The 22,555-nt window shown below is 32.6% G+C and overlaps 2 protein-coding genes across 5 annotated transcripts in view; both read right to left on the reverse strand.

Annotated features, from left to right (window-relative positions):
- The window catches only part of LOC108904087 (14-3-3 protein epsilon), a 30,174-nt gene extending 25,323 nt beyond the window's left edge, over window positions 1–4,851 (reverse strand). Inside the window, exon 1 of the mRNA XM_018706497.1 lies at window positions 4,694–4,851. Coding sequence (XP_018562013.1) covers window positions 4,694–4,757 — 64 coding nt within the window. The 5' untranslated portion in view covers window positions 4,758–4,851. The remainder of the gene's footprint in view (window positions 1–4,693) is intronic.
- A 1,966-nt stretch (window positions 4,852–6,817) lies between these two features.
- LOC108904088 (oxysterol-binding protein 1) overlaps window positions 6,818–22,555 on the reverse strand; it is a 47,215-nt gene continuing 31,477 nt past the window's right edge. For all 4 annotated transcript variants that reach the window (XM_018706501.1, XM_018706500.1, XM_018706499.1 and 1 more), the window contains 4 exons: window positions 16,292–16,559; window positions 15,587–15,707; window positions 12,850–13,335; window positions 6,818–7,256 (listed from right to left, as the gene is read on the reverse strand). In XM_018706501.1, coding sequence (XP_018562017.1) covers window positions 7,114–7,256; window positions 12,850–13,335; window positions 15,587–15,707; window positions 16,292–16,559 — 1,018 coding nt within the window. In that variant the 3' untranslated portion in view covers window positions 6,818–7,113. The remainder of the gene's footprint in view (window positions 7,257–12,849; window positions 13,336–15,586; window positions 15,708–16,291; window positions 16,560–22,555) is intronic.

Genomic DNA, 22,555 nt, shown 5'->3' on the forward strand with positions numbered 1-22,555 from the left:
ATTAATTTTTTTATTAAACATAAATAAAAACATGAATTTAGTTATTTTCAATTAAATCTACTACGAATCGCGTTTCGAACTAAATGCACTTATCTAATTTCCAAAATGTTGAGTCGCCTCGAAGTTCTGGAATTCTCAGAGGCGGTATCTCCCAGAATCTCCGCCACTGGTTAAGAGATTTATGTAACAACTCGGCGAATTTTTGCTCATAAATAGTTGAGTCATTATCCCAAGTTTTATCAACATCAACGTCGAACAATTTAAAAGATATTTAAATAAGTGTGACTTTTTTTTATTTCGACACTGTATCTCGAAAGCGAACAGTTCTGCAAAGAATTTTATATTTTGTGTAACTGTACAACACAACACACTTACACTTATAACATTAAAACATTCTAGATACTGCTAAGTTACAGCAAAACTGTAGATTTTTTTTAGAAAAGTTAAAACTTTTTTAGTAAAAAAGTAAAACGGAGTCTAGTTATGACAATACCACGTCACTGGAGCTATTTAGCCGAAATTGCTGTGCTGATAGGGTTATTGGTATCACAATTACACATAACATTTTTAACTTACCTTGTAACTATCAAATGAAACCAATTTTGGCTAAGTTATACAGGGTGTTCCTTAATGATATGCGAATATTTAAGGGTATGATTCTATATGGGAAATTAATGATAGTTTGCTTTATAAACTATGTAGGCTATTGATTATGGCATATGGTATGGAACTACAACGTCAATGGGTTTTTATTGCATGAATCGTTCAAATGCTTATTTAGAATAAAAAAACCGCGGAGTGCTATTAAATTAAAGGGTGGAAATTGGAGAATTTTAATTTTTGAAGTGGGAAGTAGCTATACATATAGAGTAAGAGAGAATTGAAATTTTTATTTTAAAATTTGTATTAGGACATTATTTGAGGTTATAAACAGATTTGTTTTATAAAAATGTTGTGTAAAATAATAAATAATGGTACTTCTCTCGAGTATTTTAGTGGTTTTTTAATTTATGAGCACCCTGTATACTAATCTAAGATGTTTGTATGACAGTCTCATTTTTTTCGAGGGGCAGAACTTTTTATAAAGAGTGACTTTTTTCGATAAAGTCAAAAACAAAAGAGTTTCTCCTCTTGTCAACTCCATCCGAGGACACACTGAATATACATTATTGTTAATAAACTTTATTGTACTTAAATTCTCAAATTATTTTATTAAATAAGTAAAAAAAAAAAATCAAAAAAATCTTATTTTTTTGCTTTCTTTAAAATGTTTATTAACGATTTTTTGCATAAAATTTTCCTTCTACATTTTTCAAATAAGCCATTTCGATGAGAAATTCAATTCTCTACAAATTTTTTTCTATAAACTATACCGAAATTTTGCTTCGTTTTCGTGCTTTATTTAAAAAAACTGCAGCTTTTTCACACCTATCTTCAATTTCAACCCTCCAATTTAATAGCACCCCGCGGTGCGGTTTTTTCATTTTTAATGACCCTTCGAACAAGTCATGTGATGAAAATCCTTGAACGTCTTATTTCCTTCCTTTTTTTGCAAAAAATGAGAATTAAAACGTTTAAGGGTAAACACGACGAAAATCGAAAAATTGGCTAAGTTTGAGCGGCCATATATCAGTCAATTTTCATCCAAAAATACTCTACAATCTCTTGTTTTGAAGGAAATTCTATATACCTTTTTTTCTATGAAGCAATGCCTATACCTATCTCTGCTCAGAAAAAAGTTATTTGCATAAAAGTAAAAAAAAAAACAAAAAATTGAATTTTTTGCATTGTTTTGTTAAATTGTTTTTAATATGTTTTGTAGTATATAATTTTTTTAAATAAGCTATTTCGAGAGAAAATTTCATTATCTACAAAATTTTTCCTATGCAATACCCTCAAATTTTGCTTCGTTTTTGATAAATATACTCAAAAAACCGTAAGGGTTGCATTTTCACCCCTATCTCCAATTTCCACCCTCTAATTTAATAGCACTCCGCGGTTTTTTCTTTCTGAATAACCATTTGAACTATTCATGCAGTAAAAACCCATCAACGTTGTAGTTCCTTAGTACCCTGCTTTTTAAGACATAATCAATGGCCTAAGGTCCAAAGATGTTCCGTTGCGAAAATACGGGGTGTTAAAATTTTCAGAAAAAGAAGGAAATTAATTAATATTTTCGAAACCGCTCGAGATATTTCAGTGATATTTAGTACGTAGTGATAGTTAATAAAGACGCACCTCGAGACGTACATTTTTCAATACAAACAATTTTTAGCTCTAACAGTGGCGTGCGTACGAGCACTGACTTCGATATTTTTAAAGAAAAAAATGGTACGCCAATTATTCTTTCATTCAACATTTTCTTTAAAAGTATCAGTCAGTGCTCGTAGGCACGCCACTGTTGGACCTAAAATTTTAACACCCCCGTGTTTTCGCAACGGAACATTTTTTGGCCATAACTTATAAAGCAAACCACCATTAATTTTCCAAGTAAAATCGCACCCTCAAATATTCGCAGATCATTAACGAACACCCTGTATTTGGCCAACTTACCACATTTTGACCCTTCAAGAAAAGTGCCCTATGAAACGGAACGAAAGATCGCTAATCGTTCGAGGTTGGTAATGAAACAAAAGAAAGTCGATACTATGGCCTACTACGAGACCCGCTTATTAATTGAAAACCCTGTAACGAATCTGCGAGCGTGAATAATTCTCGCGAGGTAAACATGAATCATGACAACATTGTTGACGTCGACTCATACGCGCGGTAATATTCCTTAATTTTTAACCACTGGCTTCCTAACGGTCTGGTATTCAAGACATATACAGGACGTCCGGAAATTATGGTGATTCCAATTATTAAAAAAATTAATATTTAGAAAACTTTAAAAACTGTCAAAATTTGTTTTTTAATAATAGAATAAAAGTTAAACTTAAGTTATTTCTTGAGCTGATTAGGACGACGTAAAATAACAAAAAAAAAATTAATAAATAAGAAAGTGGTGATTGGTATGTTTCTTTGTTAAATTACTAGTTATTGTACTACAATTTAAACAGAATCGTGAGAACTATTAATTAGCAAAGATAATAATAGTTATTGTTTGACGAACAATAACACCCTCCTACCAAAACAATTAATAGTCTTTAAAAACGCAATTAAGGTGCATTAAACTTGTATTTAATATTCATATCAAATAAATGACTTGATAAATTAAAAATATTACGCCTAATACTAGAAATTCAAAATGAACAGAAAATACACATTTCTTTTAGAATTTAGATTATAGTCTATAAAAATTCCCCGTCTGTTTTATCAGCCCAAAACCCAATTCCTGACGTATTTAACGGCAGGATATTGCATTTACTGTTTCAGGGAACCCACAATTTCACTGAAAACTAGGCAAACCAAAACAATTAACTCACAGATGTGTCATAAAGAAAACCTACGTTTTTTACGACACTCTCGAAATCGGCGATGAGTAATAACGAAGTATCTCTAACTTCCTACAAGGCAAGGTAGGATGCATAGGAATGTACATTTTCTAAATATGAGAAAGCATTTCGCCGCTGCATGCCAAAATGTTGCGAAAACCGTACGTATTTTAAAAATAACTCGATCTGCCCTTTGCACAAGGACCCTAGAGCGCAGGTGAATCCGCAGACGAAAACATTCCCGTTTGTAAAAAATTGATAGGCAATCGACAACGCCCTACCCGTCAGTTTCGTCTCTTAACAGAACAATTTAGAACAGTTTGTGGGATAAAAAACTTCTAGAACACCTTTACGCCGTGAGGATTTTACGGGAGGCCCTCCTAACAGCCCTTTCGGCTGCCAGTGGAAGAAAAATGACGCATCCATAGCCGGGCAACGGCGACGTAGACGTCACCTATTCCAAACAAATCGGACAATCCTCTATTGTCGGGCCGAAAATCGGTTCGAATTTTATGTGGCAGAGGCGTTGACCAATTCCCAATCAATCGCGAACGAAAAAAGCAACAGAATGACAGGAAGTCGGTCCTATTTGGTTACGCAACTCATCATATGTTCTTGTATGGATATGTGGAAAAAGAATGCAGTCGGACGCCTTCATTCCAGCAATGCTACCTACATACGTGGTCCGTGAAGCGAAGAGGAAAAAAAAATGCAATTTGGAATGACAGTTTCGCAGGAATTTCTTGAATTCAAACGGTCCCGAGTCGCAGGCCGGATCAGGCTTGAGAAAATACTTTTTTTTTCAGTAAAGTCGTTAAACTTGTCTCTAAACTACTTATCCCTAGCTTAATCGATCTCTGCGTTTTGGTTTTTTGTACGTCGAATTTAGATAAAGGCGAGCTAAATGAATCGAGGGGAGATAACGTTGGGGTGCAATGGTTTATTGATGAGAACGCATTGCAAAAAGAATGATTCATTGCCGAGGAATCTACAGAAATATCGGGTTACTTTAACAATGTTGAAAAGATCGATACAGATTCTGACATTTCGCTGGCGGAATAAAAACGCAATTAGCTAGAATTGTAACATATCAAGAGAGCTTATCATTGTTATAGTCAAATAAACGAAAACAATATTAGTTTTTTTTTTAGGGAACTGTCAAAAATGTCAATAATGGAGCAGCGTCTCATAAACCGACAAAGTATTTAGCGGTTCGATAATATACGAAAAAATTTGTGATACTACGGAAATACACTTACCATCGTATCGCTCAGCTTGTTCGGCTAATTTTGCCTTGTAAACGTTATCCTCCCTTTCAGACATTTTCGGATGATTTTGGATAGAATTTCACCTCACTTACACACAAACCGTTTTACACTTTCGCGTACTGCCAATATGGCCGCGCCCGCCACACTAAATAACCGACTATGATCGAATTCCGTTCGTCACTCACCGCCGATTGACGTCACGCATAGGCGCCAAATTCAAACTTTAGATGTGCTGCTGATGGGTTTTCATGAAGATCTCCCAATGGGGTTGATTTCGTGAATGCAGAATCGGATTGAAATATTTGATGGATGACTGTTGACAAGTAATTTCAATTATTTATAAACAGAGAAGCATTGTTTTCCAAGGCATTCTGTCTGGGAACTGAGAAAATGATGCAAATACATTGAAAACCCATAGCCAGAATACGAACAAATCAATTTATTAAATAAAAGCATAATATAATAATTGGAAAATTTGAAAAATACGGTTCTAGGGACTATTTACAAACAAAAATTGTAATATTTATATATAGGTATGTAAAAAAGAAAACAGATTTTAGTATGGTAATCTCATCCAAAAAGTGATATTTCTTAATAATTTTTTAAATCATTGTATTTAGAGGTACTTAAATTCACAATACCATTGATTTTTACTTACCTTTTCTATTCTTTTAAATCTTAACAACTGCAATCAAATTTTATTTACTTTTAAAACATTTAAGCTTTTGTATGTCGCAATGGGCACCTTCCGAACTTAGTGTTGCCTGTTTGCTACCTTTTTAAATTGACCGTTTGAAATTATGAGTGACAGAGAGCTTAACTGCAACGGAAAATAATTTCGTATTGCTACAGATTGCTTTTAATTAATATTTTTTTAATGTTTTATTAAAATACTGGTTTATGGATAGGCAAATGTTACCAATTGTCAAGTAAAACTAAATTTCATATAATTATTTTAGCCGTTCTATAAAATGAATATAATAAAAAATAAAAATCTCTGATAAGTGTTAATGTATTTTTTTAGTTATTTCCAGCTTTTAATGAAAGATGTTTTTCTTAAAGCACTGTGTTTAGTTTCTGAATCTGAGTCAATGACCTTTGACATTGGTGTAGTTTAGGTGAAATTCATATCAATCAATCTGATGTGACAACAAAGTGCTAAGCAGATGATAGGCCTTCACGGCCGTGCTGGTATCTAAAGCACGGTGGTTTTGCGGGACATAATGCAATGATCTAGATACCTGGTTGCCGCCAGTCACAATTGTTTTTCACTTCCTTAGCCTTATCTAGGGATCTTGGACCTGCCTTTGTTGTTCTCGGGCTAGGCTGGGAGAATATAGCCCCGTTTCAACTTATCGACCTGGCATTTGTAATACGGTAATTTTGCGACTTTCTGTGTCAAGCATTAGTTTTTAATGGAATCGAAATAAAATTTGTATTCAAGTTACTTGAGTGTTCGGTGACAGTATAGTGTGTTGGTGTCTTCAATATTAAATTACTGTTAATATTGTACAACTTTATGTATGTGAAACAAGAAATATAAGATTGGGTACGATTATGAAAAAATTTAAAAAAAAGTTTTCACAAGGGAATTTGTGAAGAAAATTTGCGCCTTTTTTACCTGATCCATTTTTGTGCTGCAAATCCTGCTTTAATGTGCAAATTATCATAAATTTTAGATAGATACTTATAAACGGTTTATTAATCTGCAATTTTATTAAACATCGTTTCATGTGTATAAAAAATTGCTATTAAAATTTAAAAAAATTGTCTGTCATGGTTGGCTATGAATTTATAACTTTTTTTATTCTGACGAATAAAAATTTCACATAGTGACCTTGAAAAACAAGTGAACTGCATGCCTTCTTTGATAAATTTTCTTGTTAAATATAACCACAATAGGACACAAATCTGGCCTGATGCAGGTACTAGCACCACATTTAGTCAAAGACGAGTAAAAGACAAGACGTTTTATTAAAAATTTATTGACCTCTAATTCAACGAGAAGCATTTTTCATATATTAATATAATATATATACAATATAATTGAAAAATCAGATCATAGTCTCTTCTTAAATTCATCGGACTCTAACCCATAAAAAACAAAGAAAAAAATTACGCAATGTACTTTTATTTACATTATCACATATCAGGAAAAAGCTGTAGTAAATCTGATGGTTCAAATCATAATATATACAAAAAAAAGAAAGGAAAGTAAAATCACATAAGATATTTACAAGATACTTTTGCAACAGAATTACTAAAACCGGCGCTGACCGCCTACGCCCCCCTCCCCCTCCTATCGCTCCCGATGAAAGGAGACCCATCTCTGAAGCCCTCCGAACTAAAATGACTTTATAAGGAAAAGTAATGGTAATGGATAGAATTAAAATACGGCACTAGTTTCAAAATTAATATATATCGGGGCACTGCGACCAGTCCTGTTTCTCTTTTGCCTCCCAGTAAGTCCCTTTGTAGACGTGGTGGACGACGTCGGAATCGTCCTCCTTCGTCTGCTCGAACCACAGGGGCCTGTATGGCTGATATGGACGGTCTGCAAGAAACACTCAATATGGAGCACAGCCGACGAAAATATGATCACTTCAAAACTGATGCATCAAAAGTGAGTACCAAATTTGAAATGGATTTTATAGCAAAAGGCTAATCTGATTTTGACAATTTTTTTTCAATTGTAGGCTTATTATCCAATAACATACTAAGACAGGACTGTTTACTGAAATTTGAAACACCCCGTAAAGCGTATGCTTGAATCGAACTTATCGAAAATTTTGATAAAAATCTCCATCTTAGCCTCATGACTGTGGAATAAACAATAATCCAAAGAATATTGTCAAAATCAGGCAAGTTGTTCGTGAAAAAATCAAACTTTTAAAATGGGGCTAATTTCTGTGGTACTTTAATTTTGATGTGAACTGTTTTATTAGACCAGGCGGGATCTGTTTTGGTGTAGATGTTTTATATAGCATCACTAATTTTTGCTTTAATGGCTCCAAAATGATATAACAAAACATAATTTCACTATGCGCGCGCTTCAAAACGTGTGCTAAACTTATTTTTAAACAAATAGTGAAAAAATTGGAAAAGATTCGTAATTAAATTTTACACAAGATATACCTATTTTCAAATAAAAAAAATACAACAATTATTGCAATTATAGCAAAAACAAAAAGTGAAAAAATTACAATATTTTTGCGATTTTTTTAAAAGTACTTATATTATAGGTAGGATCTTCATACTTGGCCAAAAAAATCTTTTTGATATAATAAAACATCACACCAATTTTCGTTAAAATCAGACCGATAGTTTTCGAATAATTTTGCAATCCAGATTTTTGAAAAATAATTTAAATTTTTACAAATTTAACTGAGCTAAGAACTAAGAAACTAAGAAACTAAGACTTCTATATACTTGAAAATTTTATCACATAAAAAGAGCACTCAAACTTACGTTACGCATATCTTTAAACAATTACCACGGGTCTCCTAATTAATGGATTTCAATTATTCTGGACGCATTTTAAAGTTTGAGTGCCCTTTTTTATGTGATAAAATTTTCAAGTATCTAGAAGTCTTAATTTAGGCTCAGTTAAATTTGCAAAAATTCAATTTTTTTCAAATATCTGGATTGCAAAATTTTTACTCAAAAACTATAGGACCGATTTTAACGAAAATTGGTGTGATGTTTTATTATATGAAAAAGATTTTTTTGGTCAAGTATGAAGATCCTACCTATAATATAAGTACTTTTAAAAAAATCGCAAAAATATTGTAATTTTTTTCACATTTTTTTTGTTGTTTTTGCTATATTTGCAATTAATATGTTTTATTTTTTTATTTGAAAATAGGTATATCTTGTGTAAAATTTAATTATTAATCTTTTTCTCCTTTTCAATTTTTCTCTAAAATTAATAGTTTTTCAACCGTGTTGAAAAAAAGAGAAAGAAAATGGAATTATTTCCAATTTTTTCACATTTTTTTAATAATAAGTTTAGCATACGTTTTGAAGCACGCCCAGAATGAAATTATGTTTTGTTATATCATTTTGGAGCCATTAAAGCAAAAATTAGCAATACTATATAAAACATCCATACATGGGTGTCTTGAAACAGATCCCGCCTGGTCTATATATATTATTTGTTTTATGAAGATGGTAAATAGAGGACTTACACAATTTAATTTTCTTGATCTTCAACTGCAGAAACAAGCAGATTATCAAAAATGTAGTTTTTTTTTTGGTAAATTTTTTTAAATATTTACTATTATGAGGCAATAAAAATAGTTTTTTCCAATTACTTTCCAAACGTATAACGTTCCGCTGTTGAAATCTTACAGAATGCTTAATGATGAAAAAGCATCTTTTAAATGTATTTTTAATTGTTGTTTCATTAGTGGCATAGAAAACATGAGTGGCGAATAGATTTAATAATAAAAAATTATAATTATACAGGGTGTATGGTAAGTGGATGCATTTTTTGCAGGAGGTTATAGTACAAGTGATTTGTGATATATTTCCTTAATATACCATATTCCGAAAAGGCTTAGTTTCCAGTCTACAGGGTGTTAAAGTTTTAATAAAAAATGAAAATTTGTAAATATTGCGGAAACCGCTCAGAATATTTTAATGAAATTTTACAAGCGTTGACAGTTAACAACAATACATGTTTAATGATAAAAAATATTGTTGTCAGTTTCACCAGTGGTGATTTTCCTTAAAATAAAAATTATTTTTGAATTCCTTGTTCAATTTGGAAGAGAAAAGGTATCTCGACTGTTTTTCTTATGACGCACCATTTTCGAGTAAAAAAATTAAAATTGATTTATTGCATGGCGTAATCCGGTTTCAATAATTTGAAAAATAGCAGAAATTAAGCACTCAGCTTTTTTTATACCAATTTTATTACAAAAAATTATTACTCCTCGCAGTTAACATCGGTCTAAAAAATTTTTTTACATTCACTATTCACTAATTTAAACAGAAATTAGCAAGTTGGCTGTGCACTCGTTTTTACGGGCACGTGCATGCATTGTAAGGGGACTTCATTTTGAGCAAGATCTTAAGTAATTACTAATTAGAAAAAGGTAATAACATACTAATTATAAGTACTAGTATTTTTTTCCTTTCTTAACGAATTTTGAAGATTAGTTAATCCAATTTTAAATTACAGATAACATAGTCTAATCTCTAATTAAATGAAGAAGCTTTTAGACTGATGTGAACTGCGGATAGTAATAACATGTAATAAAATTGGTACAAAAAAAACTAAGTGCATAATTTCTGCAATTTTTCAAATTAATATTGAAACTGGATTGCGCTATGCAATAAATCGATTTAAATTTTTTTACTCGAAAATGGTGCGTCATAAGAAAAATAGTCAAGATACCTTTTCTCTTCCAAATTAAACAAGGAATTCAAAAATAATTTTAATTTTAAGAAAAATCAGAGGTGTATCATTTTTTTCTTTAAAAATATCCGACGTGCCTGTGCGCACGCCACTGGTGAAATTGAAAACAATATTTTTATCATAAAATCATAAAACATGTATTGTTGCTAATTGTGAAAGCCTGTAAAATTTCAATAAAATATTCCGAGTTGTTTCCGCAATATTTATAAATTTACATTTTTTTATTAAAACTTTAACATCCTGTAGATCGGAAACTAAGCCTTTTCGGAATATGGTATATTAAGGAAATATGTATATCACAAGTCACTTGTACAATAACCTCCTGCAAGGAATGCATCAACTTACCAAATACGTTGTATACCGTTGACATAATACAAAATTGCTTATTTCTCAAAATCTTTGCGCATTTTACAACAATAAAGTGCTATCAGGTTTTCTTAAAAGCCTGCACATACATACGCAATGGAGGTAGCGGTGGCATTATTCGAATCGAATTTGAATATAAACACCGCTCGTTTTGACCCCATTGTTTCTATACGTTACATTCAAACGCCACCGCCACCGCTACTGGGTATGTACAGGGTAGGAAAGTACCGATGGTCTATCTGAAGTTACGTGAGAGCGATAAAGTAAGCCATAGAAATCCATGCGATAGAGAAGGATGGCTATAATGAAGGCGTGTCATAGTCACCGCCCGTTTCGCCCTTCCACAAATAAGATCCACTTCTTATTTGTGGAAGGGCGAAATGGGCGTTGACTATGAGACACCTTCATTATAGCCATCCTTGTCCATCACATGAATTTCTATGGCTTACTTTATCGCTCTCACGTAACTTCTGATAGACCAATGGTACTTTCCTACAACGTATGTGCAGGCCTTTATAAATTCAACCGTCTATGAATAATATGTATTTAAAAAAAATATAAATAAATTACCACATTTAAAATACACATTAGGGATGTTTCACTTAAAACTCTGTAGCTCTGGAAAAATAAAACTTGCACAAAATAAAACTATTTTCTATTATAATTTTGTCAAATGGACCGCCCTGTACAAAGATTTTGAAAATACAATTTTTGTATTTTGGTAGTGGTGAAACTACTTTTTTTAACAAAGTGGTAAAATAAAAAAGTTGAAAATACATTTAGAAAATGTGAATTTTCATTAAAAAAAAACATTCAGCCAAGTTCACATAGGAAAATATTGTGTCTAGAAAATATTTAACACATTTTTTCAGGAAAAATAAACCTCATTATTTTAAATAAAACATATGGCGTCCCACAAATAATTGTCACAATGTCATCATTAAAATGACGCTACGATATAATTCTTCATCTTAATATTTTTTGAAATTTTTAATTTGCAAAAATTATACTATTTTACAAATTAAGATGTTTTTAAAAAAAAGTACCTGTTAGACAAAAGTTGGTTTTGATGAATTAAATGTGTGGTTAAAATTTTGGCACTTACTTCTGGGACCTGTAGATAACAAACTATCTCCATTTTCTAATAATCTACCTGTTCTAAATAAACTAATAATACTGTACAGCAAAGTAAAAAAAAACATCAAAATCTTATCTCAAATTTTAAATTCTTTTTCTAAAGAAAATTTCGGTTTACAACTTAAAAAGTTCAACAGCAAAAATTCAAGTAATTTTTTATAATTTTCAGTTCTGATTTGAAAATAAAGAAAATAATTGAAAGCGGCAAACATGAAAAAAATTTCGATTTTTTTTTTGAAAAAGTTAAGAAAAAATAGATTGTTTTGAATAATTTTTTTGTATTTTTTTTTTAAAATACATCCAAAACAAAGAAAATGGAAAAAAAAGTTATTTGGTCCATATTTGGACGAACAGTGGGCTTTAAAAAAAGACATGCAATACATTTGAACTCAAATAAATCATTTTGAAACCTTTTGACTATTTGAAATTGTCATCAATCGCTGCAGAATCAATAAAATAGAAAACGAAAAAACACCTCTTAAAAAATTTGAGGATTTATAAATGTTTATATGAAAAAAAAAAAAAAATTTCAATTTATAAAATATGTTATGAAAAAAAAATCAAAAATGGTAATCGAGAAATTTTCGTTTTTTTTTTCGAAAATTGAAACAAAAACCAGTGAAGATAGGTCCAGAAAATTTTGATCTATTTTTTTCAGAGTACATTTAAACAAAAATTTTGAAAAAAAAAGCCGATATATCAATTTTTGAAAAAGTTATGGTTATTTTTTTTAAATTCATCTTTTTTTGTTGGGTGAAAAAATTTGAAAAAATTCTCAGGTTTTCAATGGGATAGAAAACAATAAAAAAGTCTCAGCCAAATCGAAAGGGACCAGGGTTAAAAATGGTCGATTTAGCGAGGAATGTCCCCTGTATATTTGAAATTACATAAATTCGATATTTATTTTATTTTTCTCATCGTAAGAAATAATTTATAATCTGATTCAAGAATTTGTTATATCTGGCTTATTTTCAACTTTTGACTAAAAATGGTTACGATAAAATTCGTTGAAAATTTTATTTTCTACAAATTTGGTCAACAGTGTTTTGCATCTACGATTGATATTTTTCATCTTAAACCCGAAAAAACCTGAAGAAATTAAATTATTACATAATGATTTGAAAATAAATACTGTGGTATCAAATTATCACAATTTCAGCTCTTTTTTTATATATAGGGAACAAAATTACTACTAAAAGAATTTTAAAAAATCCTCCTTTACCTTCCGCGGCGGCCTGCTCAGCCTCCGCCTCCCTCAACCGGCGCACCGCTCGCTGCTTCTCCTCCAGCCGAATCTTCTCCTTATTGGCGTCATCCCACTTGCCCTCCTCCATGAGCCTCTGGTCGGGCCTCAGCCTCGAATCGGTGGGCGCCACACCCTCCTCCGGCTCGTTCAGTTGCGCCGCCAACAACGAGAAGTTATAGAATTTCTCCGAGTCTTCCGGTGGGGGATGACGCTTCCATGCTAAGACCGACGAGCCGGTCTCGTACACGGGGTTACTGGCGGTGCCCGAGTCGCCCGTCACTGGGGCGATTTCCACCTGGTCGTCCCAAGTGCCGGTGATGATCCACTTGACGCTGCCCGAGGCGTCCATAACGACGCCCTTTACGCGCCGCTGGGTGTCCCTCGTGAAGTAAGAGTACGGGATGTACTTAAGGTGGCACTTTATGCCGAGGGCGCTGCCTTTGCCGATGATCTCCATGTCGCCTAGAATAGGGATTAAAAAAAGTGCTAAGTTTAAGAAAGAAGATATACAGGGTGATAATATAGGGTTCCCTATCCCTGTGTTGAATTATCACCATAAGGTAACAAGATTAATCCTGATATTGCGAGATTCCAAAATCCCGCAAGTTTCGTAGGAATTGTTTGTATTTGGCTTCCTTATAAGACAAACAAAATTTAAATGTCAGTCACCTCATTGGTGGACCCTTTTATCATCATCTGCATATTTTAATCCAATAAAGACCTTTTTTTGAATGTATATGGGGCATTCCATGCCAAATCGACCACATTTATTCCTGATCCCTTTCTATTTGGCCGAAACTTTTTTGTTATCTACCCCATTGAAAACCTTTTCTTTTCAAATTTTTTCACCAACTCAAAAAAGATGAATTTTTGAAAAAGAATTGCTTTTTTTTAAAAATAACCATAACTTTTACAAAACTTGAGTTATTGCGACGTTTTTTTTTCAAAATTTTTGTTTTTAAATGTACTCTGAAAAAAATAGATCAAAATTATCTGAACCTATTAAGTTTTTTTTCAATTTTCGAAAAAAATCGAAAATTTCTCGATTATCATTTTTGAATATTTTTTTTAAAAATTTTATAAATCCTCAATTTTTTCAGTGGCGTTTCTTCGTTTTCTATTTTTTTATTGATTGGAAAAAAATGTTTTTATTTCAAATTTAGCTTATTTCACATGAAAATTTTGAAAATGTATATAGAATCCCAGAATTGAACAAAAATTTATTCTATGCAGCTATTGATGACAATTTTAAAAGTCAAAAGAGGATGGTTTCAAAATGATTTATTTGAGTTCAAATGCGTTGCGTGTCTTTTTTTAAAGCTCACTCGTCTGAAAATGGACCCAATAACTTTTTTTTTCATTTTCTGTTTTTGGATGGTTTTCGAAAAAAAAAACAAAAAAATTATTCACAACGATCTATTTTTTTCTTAACTTTTTCAAATAAAATCGAAATTTTTTTCATGTTTACCACTTTCAATTATTTCTGTCATATACATTTTTTCAAAAATTTTCAAAATAGTACGCGAAATAAGATAAATTTGAAAAAAAAAATTTTCGATTAAAAAAAATTGAAAACGAAAACAAAATTTTAAGGATTTGTTTTCTTAAGAAAAAAAAAAAAATTCAAAAATGGTAACCATCGATAAATTTTCGTTTTTTTTTATAAAATTTAAAAAAAAACAGTGAAGATAGGTCTAGATAATTTTGATCAATTTTGTCAAAAAGTACATTTAAAAACAAAAAGTTATGGTTATTTTTTTAAAAAAGCAATTTTTTCAAAAATTCATCTTTTTTTGTTGGGTGAAAAAATTTGAAAAAATTCTCAGAAGTTTTCAATGGGGTAGAAAACAATAAAAAAGAATCAGCCAAATCGAAAGAGGTCAGGGTTAAAAGTGGTTGATTTGGGGTGGAATGACCCATATAATTGGAAAATCAATTTATAGAGCAATTTTATGACAAACTGCAGCTATTAAAGTAATCACTTTTTTAGTTATTTCAATATCAGGAACCAATCACGAATATAAAAATTGGAAATCCTATATACAGGGTGTTCTATTTAAAAATACCCAGCCTAACACCTCAAAAAAAAAAACATTAAATTCTAAGTAACTTGTTATACAACCAGTTTTTAAAGAAAAAACTTATTGCATATAATTTTTTTCAAATTAATTTCATGTCTTCATACTTTGGAATCTTTATTAATACATTTCACTGATTAAAACTGTAATAAACATTATTTTAACCAAGTTCCTATTCGATCGGAAATGATTTATTTTAATTATTTGGTTTTAATCTTTTCTTATTACAATTTTTGTATTTTTCTAGCATTAAATTTTGCTTAACTCTTTCAAGATGACACCGGTTTCAATATGTGCTTCCATCAGACAAGCCTTGGATGGTTTTACGGATCCAAACGGTTTTTGTAACAAAATCATTGAATATGTGATGTGATCTCATCCCCATTATTTTTCAAAATTTTAATCCTATAAAAGTTTATATACTGTTTTGTATATGGACAAAAATTGATAAAGTGGAACGAAAATCTGTCACGGTTATATTCCTTTGTAAGGGTTCGATTGTTACAGTTCTTACAAACAATTTCCGAAATAACGATTCTCAGACACCCCCTTCGGTTTTCGAGATATCCTTTCAAGGTACTTCAAACAGGGCACCCTGCTCTTCGGAAAAGAATCTAGAACCCCATTTTACTTACCGTGCTGATCCACCCACAGTTTGCCCACGATAATATTGTGAACTGTTGTGGTGACTTTCCTCCAGGAATACTTGTTGCCGCTACCCACAAATTCCACGTGAGCGATACCCAATGGTATCACCTGAAAATTAAACCCATCGGGTCATTTCCTAAACGTTAATTGAGAAGCAATAATGTTTATAATTTCCAGAGATGCGATTTATAAAAATATTTAATCCAAAACAGCTCCAGGCTCGGTCTGATATTTATTTCAGTTCTTATTGATGGTTCTAAAGCTGCGATGGACTGGTTCGCTCCTGGGAGCGAAGGGAGAGGTGGTCTTCCGAGACTTAAGCGCCCTCAGTTGCAGCAAAGCCTTTGCAGAGCCATCACTAAAGATGCCAAGAGTGGTTCCGTGCGTAGTGGCTTTGGAACCAACAACAAGAAGCGAAATGAACATCAAAGCAGGCCTAGGATTTCTAATAGCTGGTCTACCCCCACAGAGCAGGTCAAAGAGTGTAAGAAAAACTTCCATATCAATTTTAATTTTTCAATAATAACCCACCAGTTCCCAATATTTTTGTCAGTGTCTTCCACGTACATATTTAATAAATTATTTCAAAAATTGGGTGCCATAAAGTTTGTACCCAATGCGAAACATTTTGACTTTCAAAAAAAAAATGCTTGCCTGAATTTTAAAGGAATTTTAAGAATACAAATTCCTACCTGCAAGTATTTTCCCCTAAACTTGGATGTCATGGTGAACTCCTGCCAGCACCGCCACTCCTTACCCTCGCAGAACTGCGCCACCATGGGAGGGTGGTGGGACACCTGCTCGTTGATGGCGCGCCAACCCAGATCGTCCGAGCGATCGCACTCGAAAGTCTCCCCCAGCAGCGGATTGAAAGGCTTGCCGGTCCGGGTGCTCGTCGTAGAGTAGGACGATATGGTGAAGGCGGCGACGTAGGCTAACTGTTCGCAGGGGTCGGTACATCTGCGATGTGAATCGGGATTAAGAATAGAAATTGAAAATCCATTTTGTCTCACAGAATATTATTACTATGCAGTGCTGGTGCTACATGGAACTTCTAAACTGTAACTTTTTATAAAATAGGAAGAACACAAACAAATAAGCACCATTTTAGGGGATATGTCAAAAAGTTCTTCATAAATACATTTATCCCGCACTTGCCGTTCCTACTCTCATCGATAAACTATTTCTATCTAAAAACTAAATTTTTACTGAAAGAAGGACACAAAATGTGTATACCAAATCCAAATTTGAACCGTTTTTCTTTAAAATTTCTTGTTACACCAGTTATAACACATCGTTCAATAAGTCCAGGGACTAACTATGAAAACAACATTTTACCCGCAAAATTCTTTATTATTCATCAACATAATCTCCTTCAAGTGTAATACAATCATTCCAATGCTTCTCTAACTTTTCAATGCCATGTTTGAAGAATGATTTGTCTTTTGACTCAAAATGAGCCTCAGTAGCAGCGATCACCTCCTCATTCGAGCCAAATCTTTTTCCCTGGAGCATCTTTTTGAGATCCGCAAAGAGCCAGTAGTCGCTGGGGGCCAGATCCGGCGAGTACGGAGGATGGGGAAGCAGTTGGAAGCCCAATTCGTTGAATTTGGTCATCGTTTTGATTGACTTGTGGCACGGTGCGTTGTCTTGATGAAAGATGACTTTCTTCTTCTTCATGTGTGGGCGTTTTTTCGCTATTTCGGCCTTCAAACGATCCAATAACACCATGTAGTAGTCGCTATTGATGGTTTTTCCTTTTTCGAGGAAGTCAATGAAAATTATACCATTCGCATCCCAGAATACGGACACCATCACTTTGCCGACCGACTGTTGTGTTTTTGGACGCTTCGGGCGGCTTTCACCGGTCGTATGCCATTCAGCTGAGTGCCGACTTGACTCCGGAGTGAAATGGTGAATCCATGTTTCGTCCACTGTCACATATCGACGCAAAAAATCCTGTTCATTGCGAGTAAACAGTGCCAAGCAGCTCTCCGAATTATTGATATGTTGTTGCTTTTGTTCCATTGTGAGCAAACGCGGCACCCATTTGGAAAAAAACCTTTTTCATAGCCAATTTTTGATGCAAAATAGTAAATGCACTACCAGTTGATATGTTCACCATCTTAGCTATCTCGCGCACTTTCATTTTGCGGTCACCCATCACGATTTTCAATACTTGCTTGGTGTTTTCGGGAGTTACTGCCTCATTTGGCCGACCCGAACGTTCCGCATCATTTGTATCAGCACGACCGCGTTTAAAGTCAGCATACCACCGACAAATGGTTGTTTTCGACGGAGTAGAGTCCGGATAACGTTTTTCAAGCCATTGCTGAGCTTGAACAGTGTTTTTTCCCATTAGAAAACAATGTTTTATCAACACACGAAACTCGTTTTGGTCCATTGTTTCACGATTGCAAAGGTAGCGTCACTTTAACCACTATAGCTTTCTTGGTTATGTTTCGAATTACATCAAATTTTGACACATCTCATCTAAAGGTTGGTACTTCTGAACCTTGGTATATACATGGCATTATTAGCGCCATCTCTACGCTAGTCCCGGGACTTATTGAACGATGTGTTACTAGATGATTTTGGTTTTTGCCCTGTTTATTAACTTAGGTTTATTTGGAATATTTCTCACATAGAAAGGGTCTTTTAACATACAGGCTGTTACAAATTCGCTTCTCACTACAGGGATCTCGGAAACGGTAAGAGCTACGAACTATTTTAAATGGGGGCAAAGTTGTGTAATCAGGGGACCAACATTATGCCCCTAACACGATTAGTTTTCGAAATATTTGAAAAAAACCCGATATGTGTTTTGGAAATCCGTTTTTGTTTAATTTCAGCATTGTTTGAGGTGATATTGAAAAAAGAAGAACACTTTCTCATGGCTACTTTTTGCCCTCTATCGAATAGCATAATCAATTTTTTATATGTAATGTTTCGTCTCTCCAGGACCATCATCAATTTCATTTTTTTTAATACATTGGAAATTTTATTACATTTTTTGCAATCGTTCATGACCCCCAATACTGTACTGCCTCAGCCCAAATCAGATTCAGACGTTTTGTCTCGAAAAATTCATCTTCAGTGTATTCGTTCCAAATTTATCTAAATTTTTTATTTAGATTTATTTGTTTATTGAATTATCGTACACTGTAACTGTCGTTAGACCCTGTGAAATCCATCTAATTATTTAAACTGTTACCACCACACGTTACAATAAAACATTTATTATTATTAACTATTACCATCACTTGGTCATACATAACTCAATAAGTTCTTGCGGCAAAATTAAAACATTATTACTGTTTTAATTTTATTATGACACATTCTTAAAAATGCATATGAACAACCAAAACGCCAACTGAATATTATTCTTTAAAAAATTTCAGTAAATATTCAAAAACAATGTTTTCGCAAAGGTTGAAAATGAGGATCCGCGTAATATCGGAATTTATTACACTGTAACTGCAACGGTGAAAAAGCATGTCAAATGTATTTGTATGAATATCCTGAAAAAAAAATAGATCGGAATTTGTTTTAATTGAGCACTCGATAAGCCTAGAAATAACTATGGACATGGGAATAAAACTCTAATGTTTTATTTTAATGTGTGGTGGTAACAGTTTAAATAACTAGATGGATTTCACAGGGTCTAACGACACTTACAGTGTACGATAATTCAATAAACAAAGAAATCCAAATAAAAAATTTAGATAAATTTGGAACAAATACACTGAAGATGAATTTTTCGAGACAAAACGTCTGAATCTGATTTGGGCTGAGGCAGTACAGTATTAGTGGTCATGAAGGCTTGCAAAAAATGTAATAAAATTTCCAGGGGAGTATTTAAAAAATGAAGTTGATGATGGTCCTGGAGAGATCAAACTTTACATATAAAAATTGATTATGCCATTCGATAGAGGGCAAAAAGTGGCCATCAGAAAGTATTCTTCTTTTTTGAATAACACCTTAAACAAGGCTGAAATGAAACAAAAACGAATTTCCAAAATTTCGTTTTTTTTCAAATATTTCGAAAACTAATCCTTAACCTTGATTTTTTACAGGCATATCCCTTGATTATGCAACTTTGCTCCCATTTAAGCTACTTTGTATCTCTTACTGTTTTCGAGATCCCAGTAGTGAGAAGCGAATTTGTAACAGCCTGTATATGCCATTTCACTATTAATGTAAATCCTATATCCCGTTTGGATACATTATAATTCACTAAAAATAATAATTAAATTCAAGGACACTCAAAAGAAAAACACCGTCCGTGAAAATAACAAATTTTCAAAAGTCAACAGAGCATTAAAACATACAACTATGGATTATTCAATACGAAAGATAAACTACATAAAATTTATTGAATTCAGTATGAAGAACTACAAAAGCAACACAAGACAATTTTCATGCTGTAATAGAATTTTTTGCATAATCAAGAATACAATTTTCATTAAAATTTAAATAAAAAGATAAGAACCATTTCAAAATACATCGTCTAGTGATTTTCAGCATTAATATTTGTGTCCTCCTATAGATCTAGAGGATATTGATTAGTCAAATCCCTCTAAAGCATTTTTCAAATTTCAAGTCAATATCTCTAAAACTCTGAAATAATTAATAAAAATAAATAAAAAAATTAAAATTTAAATACTTTGTATCTCGGAAACGATGCATATTTCGACTTACGGTTATATGAATTTTTTTTCACAAAATAACTGGCAACCACCCCCTAAAATATTTCGCACTTATTTACAAACACCCTGTATAATCAGTATACTTATTTTTTATTAGGAATCTTCGAATGATATAAAGTTTCAAAAATAAAAAACACCGGGATCAGCAGAGTTACTTCAATCATGGTTTTATCCAATACAAGAATTTTTATATAAAAATGCTGTTTCATTGAAACACATAAAACATATAAAAGACAACAAGTCATCACATTCAGTGTGGGAAATGGCCACATCCATGACATGAAAATTGTACATATGGCGGGAAGCGTATCTTATTAATTCTTCTTAACTCACACGCGTGCCCATGTTAGCAGAGCGGAAACATCATTTGAAAATCGGCACCGCAGTGAAAAGGTTAAAACATATTTGAACAAATTCGAAATACATAATTCCCGGTTCGAATTTACCTAATAATCTTTATTTGCCCATTGCAATATATTTTTAGAATTAACGTTTTCATGTAACACAGCTAAAAGTTAAGTTTACTAGGTACAACAAGTGTAACTATTATTGTGTGCATGTGAATGGGAAGGTCATGACAACTTTAGCTTGATAGCTTATGTTCGGCTAATTTTAGATAAGGCCGATTTTACCTCAAATCATGTAGAGCTCCATGTGGACCTCTCACCAAGCTACTCCAAAATATTTTTTTATTGTTCTAGGTCACAAATAAGAGGACTCCTATTTTTTTTCTTTTTCCTCTTAGACGCATAGTTCCCTCTATTATGTACTCGGAAAATGCATCACCGAAAAGAAAAATTTAAAAAAATTTCCGACTGCATTTTGATTGTATTTTTTTGCTCTCAAATTTTATTTGCACTGCATGATGATGCGAAATGTGAAACAAGTCTGTAACTTCTTTATTTTTTGGCCGAATTTTTTTTTTATGTAATGTAGGGTAAAAAAAACTATCTAACTAATTGATACTGCTGTTTTTTATTAATGACACGCGGTCAACTAGTGCTCGCCTAAAGATGTATCAAATCTGATGAAACTTAGTGATAAGACGTTTTAAGGGATGCTGAATAAGAATAATTTTATGGATAAAAATCGCTAATACCAATTAACTGTTTTGACATCAAGAAAATGTGTCCTAGTTGGCCGTGTATTGCATTAATAAAACAGCAGTATCACAGTTAGATAGAATTTTTTACCCTGCATTTCGCAAATTTCAGAAAGATAGCTTTGAAGGTATTGGTATTAAGAATCTCCAACAAAAATTTAAAAGAAAACCAATTTTTTTTCGAAGATGCACTTTTTGAAAAAATGCATTTTCTGCCGGACAATGCATTTATTCGCATTTTTGAAAAGGTAGATTTGAAGGGCTCCATCCCCTCTATCAGGTAAAATAAGAATTATTTTATCGTATCAAAAAATAACAAGCAATCAAAATGCAATCGGAAAATTAAAAAAAAAAAAGAAAAAATAGGGGTCCTCTTCTTTTTGACCTAGAACAGAGGTCGGCAAACTTTTTAAGCGGAAGAGCCATCTGCAATAAAAATATAAATTTCATGAATTTCAAAGAGCCACGAATTTTTATTTCTGTTTCTACATTTTATTTTAAATTCGAATTGAATATGGAAGTCTATACGCATCTTTATGTGTACTCGTGTGCTGCATGTCTGTCCGCTTTAACTTTTAATTTTTAGGGGAATTTGAAGAGGCGCAATTGTCTCTTGAAAGAGCCGCATGCGGCTTGTGCGCCGCGGCCTAGAATAATAAAAAAATATTTTGGAGTAGCTTGGCGACAGGTTCACAATGGAGCTCTGCATGATTTGAGATGGAATCGGTCACAGTTTTTAGCTTATTATTTTGTAGTAACTGTTAAATACATTATTCTTCAATAATTATTTTTTAAGTAATTTAACAGATTTGCTTTTTAAGTAGCTGTAATTTTAAAATTTATGTTAGTATTTAATTGGCTGCAATAAAGTTTTCTTTATCAAGAAGTTAAAATTGGTTACGATTACTGCAAAATTTAATTTCAATTTGCTCATAAAGCCAGTTATTATTTTTTGACCTAGAATTCGTCACAGTGAATTAGAGTTAGAGTTAATCCGCAATATGAATCCGAGTTTGGTAAACTTTTTGGTGAGGTGGTGCAAAATTTAAGAATTGTCCTTCCATAACTACAGTCTTTTACGGCGGATACTCTCTCTCAAATGCCTCATAACGCCCAGATAATATTCTCTGTTGGCTGTTTTTCCA

Source organism: Anoplophora glabripennis, unplaced genomic scaffold (assembly GCF_000390285.2).
Source record: "Anoplophora glabripennis isolate ALB-LARVAE unplaced genomic scaffold, Agla_2.0 scaffold7, whole genome shotgun sequence".
NCBI lineage: Eukaryota > Metazoa > Arthropoda > Insecta > Coleoptera > Cerambycidae > Anoplophora > Anoplophora glabripennis.